General features: G+C 45.0%; 1 protein-coding gene across 1 annotated transcript in view; it reads left to right on the plus strand.

Annotated features, from left to right (window-relative positions):
- faf1 (Fas (TNFRSF6) associated factor 1) overlaps positions 1-11748 on the plus strand; it is a gene marked incomplete at its 5' end in the record, with an annotated part of 131764 nt that overhangs the window by 16152 nt on the left and 103864 nt on the right. Inside the window, one exon of the mRNA XM_080547517.1 lies at positions 6066-6112. Within this exon, the coding sequence (XP_080403643.1) occupies positions 6066-6112 (47 nt within the window). The remainder of the gene's footprint in view (positions 1-6065; positions 6113-11748) is intronic.

Here is an 11748-nt window from a genome sequence, read left to right on the forward strand (position 1 = left end):
CTTATGCCTGTGTCAGGGTTTCCGGTAGCAAAAAATTGGTGCCGGTCAACGTGTCCGGGAAGATTTCAATGTACTGGACAAACGGGAGAAATTTCGGTCATCATATTAAAATATAATATAGGTGTTTGTCGCGGTGATTAGCTGTTGTGTTGCCTATATATGCCATTTCATGTCTATTTCTCATCCGATACGATTAGATGCAAGCTATATAATAATATAGGCTTTCATGATTCGCGTGCGCTATGCCATAGCTTTAGCTTTTGATGCCTATTTGAACGGACTGCATTGATCAATGAACGGACTCCACAGTCTGTTAAGTCCTCCACATTACGTGGAGTCTGAAGTCTGTTAAATTGTTTGGGATTCACGACAGTAATGTGAGTTTTCTATTTTCTCTTTCCAGTTTTACCCTTTTCTTCAATAAAACAACGTACTTTCTATAACCACGTCTCGCTGGTTGGGAAGGCATTAAGTTTAGCTGCCTGTCAAATTATACATATTCGGACTCGGGAGTATGAGAATGAGGAGGATATATCGGGGGATACACACCTGTGGACTATTTTTCACCTTAGTGGCACAAATTAAACTCTATGTAATCACTATAGATAGACTACATTTAACTAAAATGATGACTGAATAACTGAGGGGGGAAGACAAGTCTCAAATGTGGAACAATTATAACATTTAATACATACAGATAAAACATACACAAATATATAACATTGATATCCCAAACTCAAATTTAGTGTGGTATTGTCAACCTAATATAATCTAATCAATCCTAATCTAATGGTACCAGTAGCCCAGGTTGTCGATAGTAGCGCACGTGTAGATGGACGAATGTAGAGGAGGAAAGTTCAATGGAAACTCCCGGAGTAGAAGAGGTAGCCAGGGGGAGTAGAAGAGGTAGCCAGGAGTAGAAGAGGTAGCCAGAGGAATGTTGTACTCTGAATCTCCCGACTCAGGGCTGGAACAGGCACTGCAGGCTCAAACAGTGAACGGGGTTGAGATGGCTAGCGTCTTTACTAGCCGCATCTCACGGCCCTCGGTGGTCATTCACTGTGCTCTAGCACATCCAAAACACGCAGAACAGTAACCTTGACTCTGGTCACTGCAATCGTTTTATTTAGACTAGATCAAACTAAATTAACTGACGAATTTCTCCCTCACAACTACTCCTGAAAGATACACTCTCCGTAGCAAACCACAAACTACTCGCGCGAGTCGCGCTGTTGACAGGGTTGCCAGATGGGGCGGGTTACCGCCGAATGGATTTAGTGGTTATAGGCTTAGGCTGTAAATTGTCAATCCCATCTGGCAACCGCTTATTACCGCTGTTTGTTCATCGCATAGGCTAGCCTACACATTAATAATAAAATAAAAGAAATAGCCTATATATTTGTCTTTTTTAATATAGAAGGAATCAGAATATGTGACAATTTAATTTTAGCAAATTGTATTCAAATTGTGCTTAGAGGGAATTATTTTCACCGGACATTATGACCGAAGAGGTTTAGATATGCCGGACTTCAACAGAATTTACCGGACAAAGACCGGTAATTACCGGTTAACGGAAACCCAGGCCTGTGTCATGACCTGGATCACACCGAAAAACACAGCGACTCCGGCAGCCTTCTCTGATGCCTACTCATCCTCTCATTCCCCTAGACTCTCTGGCCGAGGGGGGGGCACAGGGCTCCTCATGTTGCCTAAGTGGTCACACAGGTGTCCTCCTCTCCTCTACCTCCATACACCTGCCCGTTCACTCCGCTCCTCCACCTCCATACACCTGCCCGTTCACTCCGCTCCTCCACCTCTGCTGGCCGACTGGCACCACCACCGCCTCTGCGTGGCTGCAGCGGTTGCGCTGCCCGGTCACAGCTTTTCACCGTCCTGGCACCTCGCTGGTGGAACGACCTTCCCACCAATGTCACGACTGCAGAGTTTGTCCTGTCCTGTCCTCCATCGTAGACTGAAGACCCACCTCTTCACCTGCACCTTAGCTGTCCCTCCTGCTTTCCCTTCCTCCTGTCTGTTTTATAATACACTTTATTTTGTCAGGGGTTATATCCTATGTTTTAATGTTGTTTTATCTCGACCAAGCACTAGTTTTTATTTGGACAAAGGCGTCTGCTAAATGCCGTAAATGTAAGTGTAAAATGTAAATGTAAATCTGAGTATGGTGTAGGTTCCGTGAAGTTTTCGGCCTGTTTTTCCACCTGGTTAGGCTACATGGCATCATGAACTCCATGAAATACCAGGACATTTTAAATCTGAATCTGGCTGCCTCTGCCTGGAAACTAAAACTGGGTCGTCATTGGATCTTCTGGCAGGACAATGATCCAAAAAATACTTCCAACCAAATCACCACAATAATGGTTCACGGAACCATGGCCATCTCAGTCCCCTGACCGAAACCCCATTGAAAACCTGTGGGCTGAGCTGAAGAGGAGAGAAGAGAGGACCTACGACCCTGGATGATAGAGAGATTCTGTAAAGAGGAACGGTCTCAGATTCTTTGCTCTGTATTCTCCAACCTTATTAGATGTGACAGGAGAAGACTCAGTGGTGTTTTATTGGCAAAGGGAGGTTGTTTTTCTCAGAATAAATTTACTTCAATTAAAGATTGGATGTTTCAAATTCTTTTCAGTATGACATTAAGCCAATTCACCAAAAGTTTACATCTTTAGATCCCTTTTTACTCATCTTTACCAGGGGTGCCAATAATTGTGGAGGGCACTGTGTCTATATATATACAGGGATATATATATATATATATATATATACATACATACATACATACAGTGATGCTTGAAAGTATGCGAACCCCTTGTGCAATCGTAGATCTTTTTTGTTTTTACCATGAACTCTTTATTTAATCAGAACCAGTCTTTTTTATCACCTTCACTCATTTCTCAGGTCAGATAAAAATGACTGGTTCTGATTAAATAAAGATTTCATGGTAAAAACAAAATAAAATCTATGATTGCACAAGAGGTTCACATACCTTCAAGCATCACCGTCTACACCGATGAGCCAACACATTATGACCACCTGCCAGTCATCGTCAATAGTCAGTGGTCATAATGTTTTGGCTCGTCTGTGTATTTCTTTTTTTTTTTCTTCTGTGAGACGGACTTCTTGCTTGGTCACAAAAACGTAAAACTTCAAAGCCACTTCATTGCAGAATTATTGTCATCAGGCCCAGTATCTCTTATTATCAGGATCAGGAATATTTGTATTTATATATATCAGGGTTCCCGCACTGGTCTTAAAAAGCTGTTAAGTCTAAAAACCAGCAATCCAACTTATAAGGCCTAAAAAGGTCAAATTTCAGTTATTTGGGCTAAAAATGAGGTGCTAGGTCTTAAAAATTAGATACTGCAAGGAAATCAGTTTGACCACATCTATTTACGTGGAGATTTGTTGTTGAAACTTGTTGAAACTTCTAGGAACCCTGAACCCAGGTAGGAACCCTGATATATACAAGTATATTCGCACATACAGGAAATTGACTTGCTGTTGTTGGTGCAGAGGACATCTATATTCTCATAGACTAGAGTACTACGTGTTTATGTGGGGGTCTCTGTTTGTTTTAGGGAGAGAGATGAAGCCTAGATTCTGCAGTGTTTTTGAAACACTACGCTGGGCGTTTCAGCATGTTCTAGAGAGCGCTGGGCTCAATAGGGCCTCTCACAAAGAGACCAACACCCTCGCTGTGACCATTGTCCTCCCGTTGCTCTCTGTCAGCCCTGCGTGGCCTCCACTGTACACCAGCTAGCCTACTACTATACACATACATACATACACATACTACCCCCCTCCTCTGTTTGTCCTGAGGCATTTACTACCCCCCTGTACTGTTTCTCATATAACATCGACTACCCCTGTACTGTCCCTCCTGAGACATCTACTACCCCCCTGTACTGTCCCTCCTGAGACATCTACTACCCCTGTACTGTCCCTCCTGAGACATCTACTACCCCCCTGTACTGTTTCTCCTGACACATCTACTACCCCTGTACTGTCCCTCCTGAGACATCTACTACCCCCCTGTACTGTCCCTCCTGAGACATCTACTACCCCCCTGTACTGTCCCTCCTGAGACATCTACTACCCCCCTGTACTGTCCCTCCTGAGACATCTACTACCCCCCTGTACTGTCCCTCCTGAGACATCTACTACCCCCCTGTACTGTCCCTCCTGAGACATCTACTACCCCCCTGTACTGTTTCTCCTGACACATCTACTACCCCTGTACTGTTTCTCCTGAGACATCTACTACCCCCCTGTACTGTCCCTCCTGAGACATCTACTACCCCCCTGTACTGTCCCTCCTGAGACATCTACTACCCCCCTGTACTGTCCCTCCTGAGACATCTACTACCCCCCTGTACTGTCCCTCCTGAGACATCTACTACCCCCCTGTACTGTCCCTCCTGAGACATCTACTACCCCCCTGTACTGTCCCTCCTGAGACATCTACTACCCCCCTGTACTGTTTCTCCTGACACATCTACTACCCCCCTGTACTGTTTCTCCTGACACATCTACTACCCCTGTACTGTTTCTCCTGAGACATCTACTACCCCCCTGTACTGTCCCTCCTGAGACATCTACTACCCCCCTGTACTGTCCCTCCTGAGACATATACTACCCCCCTGTACTGTCCCTCCTGAGACATCTACTATCCCCCTGTACCGTCCCTCCTGAGACATCTACTACCCCCTATACTGTTTCTCCTGTGTCAAAATCTTCTGTCTTCTACTGTAGAATGACGACTGCCAATGGCCCAAGGCCTGAACTTAGATTACTCTTCCTGATACGCCTGGTGGATTGATGATTCACTTACTTAGTCAAATGTATTGATTGTAAGTCACTAAATATAAATAAGGTGTCTGCTAAATGCCAAAAATGTAAATGTAAATGCTCAGCCATCACTCTTTGTCTGTTCCTCTCTGATGCCTACAGTCTGGACAGCCCTTTCTCCCTCCCTCCATCCCTCCATCCCTCCCTCTCTCACTCTCGTCAATGAAATGTTTCTCAGTGATTGGCATCACTCTCTTTGCATATCAGCGCCATCGCTAGGCATCAGTGCCCACACACTCACACACACACACACACACACACACACACACACACACACACACACACACACACACATACACACACACACACACATATTTTTTTGAGTATACAGTAGTACACAATACACACACATACACAGTATACAGTAGTACACAATACTCACACATACACAGTATACAGTAGTACACAATACTCACACATACACAGTATACAGTAGTACACAGTACTCACACATACACAGTATACAGTAGTACACAGTACTCACTCACACACACACTCTCACACACACACACACACACACACACACACACACACACACACACACACACTAGTCTGACTGAACCACATGACGAGAGCTGTGGGGGATTGAGCATTTCTCCAGTTGACATCCAGACTGAAACTTTCAGTGTAATGAATATGAACAACAATACAACCGTATGCTGAGGTGACTAATATATAGAGGAAGCCACTGTGAGGTTATTCATGGCAGTTATTCACAAGAGTGCTTGAAATTCATTTGAATTGCTGCTTTCTGCGAACCTGCTTGAACACTTTCCACAAAAGCACAATAGGGTTGGGCGCTAATACCGTATACCGCGGTGTTAGACAATAGCAAAGGTGTAGGCTAGTGCTATGCTAATGCTATGCTAATGCTAGTGCTTATTATGATGTTTGGTTGTTGCACATCTCTGCATCACTGCCAGATACAGTGCAGCTCTGGCCCGGTGGTCTAGAGAGGGATGGAGCGTTTTGTAATAGCCTGCTCAGGGACTACAGATTAAAATTAGCTCATGAGCTAACTCTGGCACATTTACATTGATGTGGAAACTGATTTGTTGATTAATGTGCACTGTCCCTGGTAAATAAATACATAAATAAAATAAATAGAATCAGAGTTTGACCTGATCTCCAACCTTGGTCACCCTAGTCTAAATGTCTCCCTCTCTCTCTCTCTCTCTCTCCCCCCCTCTCCACAGGCCGCTATCAATGGGGTGATCCTACAGGAGAACGGCATCTTGCAAAGGTAAGACTTGTGATACCCTGATCAAACATCTATTACCCCTCTGATACCCTGATCAAACATCTATTACCCTCTGATACCCTGTTCAGACATCTATTACCCTCTGATACCCTGATCAAACATCTATTACCCTCTGATACCCTGTTCAGACATCTATTACCCCTCTGATATCCTGTTCAAACATCTATTACCCCCTGATACCCTGTTCAGACATCTATTACCCCTCTGATACCCTGATCAAACATCTATTACCCCTCTGATACCCTGATCAAACATCTATTACCCTCTGATACCCTGTTCAGACATCTATTACCCTCTGATACCCTGTTCAGACATCTATTACCCTCTGATACCCTGATCAAACATCTATTACCCTCTGATACCCCGTTCGAACATCTATTACCCCTCTGATACCCTGTTCAAACATCTATTACCCTCTGATACCCTGATCAAACATCTATTACCCCTCTGATACCCTGTTCAGACATCTATTACCCCTCTGATACCCTGTTCAGACATCTATTACCCTCTGATACCCTGATCAAACATCTATTACCCCCTGATACCCTGTTCAAACATCTATTACACACACACACACACACACACACACACACACACACACACACACACACACACACAACTGCACTACACACACACTAAATCAAGACAAAGCCCCAGAAGGGAATATCGGCCCAGAGCAGAGAGACAGTTGGTGACCTGAGGAGAGGAGAGCCTCAGACAGACAGTTAGAGCCTCAGAGAGACAGTTAGAGACTCAGACAGACAGTTAGAGACTCAGACAGACAGTTAGAGACTCAGACAGACAGTTAGAGCCTCAGACAGACAGTTAGAGACTCAGAGAGACAGTTAGAGACTCAGACAGACAGTTAGAGACTCAGACAGACAGTTAGAGCCTCAGACAGACAGTTAGAGACTCAGACAGACAGTTAGAGACTCAGACAGACAGTTAGAGCCTCAGACAGACAGTTAGAGCCTCAGACAGACAGTTAGAGACTCAGACAGACAGTTAGAGACTCAGACAGACAGTTAGAGACTCAGAGAGACAGTTAGAGACTCAGAGAGACAGTTAGAGCCTCAGACAGACAGTTAGAGACTCAGACAGACAGTTAGAGACTCAGACAGACAGTTAGAGACTCAGAGAGACAGTTAGAGACTCAGACAGACAGTTAGAGACTCAGACAGACAGTTAGAGACTCAGACAGACAGTTAGAGACTCAGAGAGACAGTTAGAGACTCAGACAGACAGAGACTCAGACAGACAGTTAGAGACTCAGACAGACAGTTAGAGACTCAGACAGACAGTTAGAGACTCAGACAGACAGTTAGAGCCTCAGAGAGCCAGTTAGAGACTCAGACAGACAGTTAGAGACTCAGACAGACAGTTAGAGACTCAGAGAGACAGTTAGAGACTCAGACAGACAGTTAGAGACTCAGACAGACAGTTAGAGCCTCAGAGAGACAGTTAGAGACTCAGAGAGACAGTTAGAGACTCAGACAGACAGTTAGAGACTCAGACAGACAGTTAGAGACTCAGACAGACAGTTAGAGACTCAGAGAGACAGTTAGAGACTCAGACAGACAGTTAGAGACTCAGACAGACAGTTAGAGACTCAGACAGACAGTTAGAGACTCAGACAGACAGTTAGAGACTCAGACAGACAGTTAGAGACTCAGACAGACAGTTAGAGACTCAGACAGACAGTTAGAGACTCAGACAGACAGTTAGAGACTCAGACAGACAGTTAGAGACTCAGACAGACAGTTAGAGACTCAGACAGACAGTTAGAGACTCAGACAGACAGTTAGAGCCTCAGAGAGACAGTTAGAGCCTCAGAGAGACAGTTAGAGACTCAGAGAGACAGTTAGAGACTCAGACAGACAGTTAGAGACTCAGACAGACAGTTAGAGACTCAGAGAGACAGTTAGAGACTCAGACAGACAGAGACTCAGACAGACAGTTAGAGACTCAGACAGACAGTTAGAGACTCAGAGAGCCAGTTAGAGACTCAGACAGACAGTTAGAGACTCAGACAGACAGTTAGAGACTCAGAGAGCCAGTTAGAGACTCAGACAGACAGTTAGAGACTCAGACAGACAGTTAGAGTCTCAGAGAGACAGTTAGAGCCTCAGACAGACAGTTAGAGACTCAGAGAGACAGTTAGAGACTCAGACAGACAGTTAGAGACTCAGACAGACAGTTAGAGACTCAGACAGACAGTTAGAGACTCAGACAGACAGTTAGAGACTCAGACAGACAGTTAGAGACTCAGACAGACAGTTAGAGACTCAGACAGACAGTTAGAGACTCAGACAGACAGTTAGAGTCTCAGACAGACAGTTAGAGACTCAGACAGACAGTTAGAGACTCAGACAGACAGTTAGAGCCTCAGACAGACAGTTAGAGACTCAGACAGACAGTTAGAGACTCAGAGAGACAGTTAGAGAGACAGTTAGAGACTCAGACAGACAGTTAGAGCCTCAGAGAGACAGTTAGAGACTCAGACAGACAGTTAGAGACTCAGACAGACAGTTAGAGACTCAGAGAGACAGTTAGAGACTCAGACAGACAGTTAGAGCCTCAGAGAGACAGTTAGAGCCTCAGACAGACAGTTAGAGACTCAGACAGACAGTTAGAGACTCAGACAGACAGTTAGAGACTCAGAGAGACAGTTAGAGACTCAGACAGACAGTTAGAGACTCAGAGAGACAGTTAGAGTCTCAGAGAGACAGTTAGAGACTCAGACAGACAGTTAGAGACTCAGACAGACAGTTAGAGACTCAGACAGACAGTTAGAGACTCAGACAGACAGTTAGAGACTCAGACAGACAGTTAGAGACTCAGAGAGACAGTTAGAGTCTCAGAGAGACAGTTAGAGACTCAGACAGACAGTTAGAGACTCAGACAGACAGTTAGAGACTCAGACAGACAGTTAGAGACTCAGACAGACAGTTAGAGACTCAGACAGACAGTTAGAGACTCAGAGAGACAGTTAGAGTCTCAGAGAGACAGTTAGAGCCTCAGAGAGACAGTTAGAGACTCAGACAGACAGTTAGAGACTCAGAGAGACAGTTAGAGACTCAGACAGACAGTTAGAGCCTCAGACAGACAGTTAGAGCCTCAGACAGACAGTTAGAGCCTCAGACAGACAGTTAGAGACTCAGACAGACAGTTAGAGCCTCAGAGAGACAGTTAGAGACTCAGAGAGACAGTTAGAGACTCAGACAGACAGAGACTCAGACAGACAGTTAGAGACTCAGACAGACAGTTAGAGACTCAGAGAGACAGTTAGAGACTCAGACAGACAGTTAGAGACTCAGAGAGACAGTTAGAGTCTCAGAGAGACAGTTAGAGACTCAGACAGACAGTTAGAGACTCAGACAGACAGTTAGAGACTCAGAGAGCCAGTTAGAGACTCAGACAGACAGTTAGAGCCTCAGAGAGACAGTTAGAGACTCAGAGAGACAGTTAGAGACTCAGACAGACAGTTAGAGACTCAGACAGACAGTTAGAGCCTCAGAGAGACAGTTAGAGACTCAGACAGACAGTTAGAGACTCAGAGAGACAGTTAGAGACTCAGACAGACAGTTAGAGCCTCAGACAGACAGTTAGAGCCTCAGACAGACAGTTAGAGCCTCAGACAGACAGTTAGAGACTCAGACAGACAGTTAGAGCCTCAGAGAGACAGTTAGAGCCTCAGAGAGACAGTTAGAGACTCAGACAGACAGTTAGAGACTCAGACAGACAGTTAGAGACTCAGACAGACAGTTAGAGACTCAGACAGACAGTTAGAGACTCAGAGAGACAGTTAGAGTCTCAGAGAGACAGTTAGAGACTCAGACAGACAGTTAGAGACTCAGACAGACAGTTAGAGACTCAGACAGACAGTTAGAGACTCAGAGAGACAGTTAGAGACTCAGACAGACAGTTAGAGACTCAGACAGACAGTTAGAGCCTCAGACAGACAGTTAGAGCCTCAGACAGACAGTTAGAGTCTCAGAGAGACAGTTAGAGACTCAGACAGACAGTTAGAGCCTCAGAGAGACAGTTAGAGACTCAGACAGACAGTTAGAGACTCAGACAGACAGTTAGAGACTCAGACAGACAGTTAGAGACTCAGAGAGACAGTTAGAGTCTCAGAGAGACAGTTAGAGCCTCAGAGAGACAGTTAGAGACTCAGACAGACAGTTAGAGACTCAGACAGACAGTTAGAGTCTCAGAGAGACAGTTAGAGTCTCAGAGAGACAGTTAGAGACTCAGACAGACAGTTAGAGCCTCAGAGAGACAGTTAGAGACTCAGACAGACAGTTAGAGACTCAGACAGACAGTTAGAGCCTCAGAGAGACAGTTAGAGACTCAGAGAGACAGTTAGAGACTCAGAGAGACAGTTAGAGCCTCAGACAGACAGTTAGAGCCTCAGAGAGACAGTTAGAGACTCAGACAGACAGTTAGAGACTCAGAGAGACAGTTAGAGCCTCAGACAGACAGTTAGAGACTCAGACAGACAGTTAGAGACTCAGAGAGACAGTTAGAGACTCAGACAGACAGTTAGAGACTCAGACAGACAGTTAGAGACTCAGACAGACAGTTAGAGTCTCAGAGAGACAGTTAGAGACTCAGACAGACAGTTAGAGCCTCAGAGAGACAGTTAGAGACTCAGACAGACAGTTAGAGACTCAGACAGACAGTTAGAGACTCAGACAGACAGTTAGAGACTCAGACAGACAGTTAGAGACTCAGACAGACAGTTAGAGACTCAGACAGACAGTTAGAGACTCAGACAGACAGTTAGAGACTCAGACAGACAGTTAGAGTCTCAGAGAGACAGTTAGAGACTCAGAGAGACAGTTAGAGACTCAGAGAGACAGTTAGAGACTCAGACAGACAGTTAGAGACTCAGAGAGACAGTTAGAGACTCAGAGAGACAGTTAGAGACTCAGACAGACAGTTAGAGACTCAGAGAGACAGTTAGAGACTCAGAGAGACAGTTAGAGACTCAGACAGACAGTTAGAGACTCAGACAGACAGTTAGAGACTCAGAGAGACAGTTAGAGACTCAGACAGACAGTTAGAGACTCAGACAGACAGTTAGAGACTCAGACAGACAGTTAGAGACTCAGACAGACAGTTAGAGACTCAGAGAGACAGTTAGAGACTCAGAGAGCCAGTTAGAGACTCAGAGAGACAGTTAGAGTCTCAGACAGACAGTTAGAGACTCAGACAGACAGTTAGAGACTCAGAGAGACAGTTAGAGACTCAGACAGACAGTTAGAGACTCAGACAGACAGTTAGAGACTCAGACAGACAGTTAGAGACTCAGACAGACAGTTAGAGACTCAGAGAGACAGTTAGAGACTCAGACAGACAGTTAGAGCCTCAGACAGACAGTTAGAGACTCAGACAGACAGTTAGAGCCTCAGAGAGACAGTTAGAGACTCAGACAGACAGTTAGAGACTCAGACAGACAGTTAGAGACTCAGACAGACAGTTAGAGACTCAGAGAGACAGTTAGAGTCTCAGACAGACAGTTAGAGCCTCAGAGAGACAGTTAGAGACTCAGAGAGACAGTTAGAGACTCAGACAGACAGTTAGAGACTCAGAGAGACAGTTAGAGTCTCAGA

Source organism: Nansenia antarctica (assembly GCF_963989245.1).
Source record: "Nansenia antarctica genome assembly, chromosome: 17".
Classification (NCBI taxonomy): Eukaryota; Metazoa; Chordata; class Actinopteri; order Argentiniformes; family Microstomatidae; genus Nansenia; species Nansenia antarctica.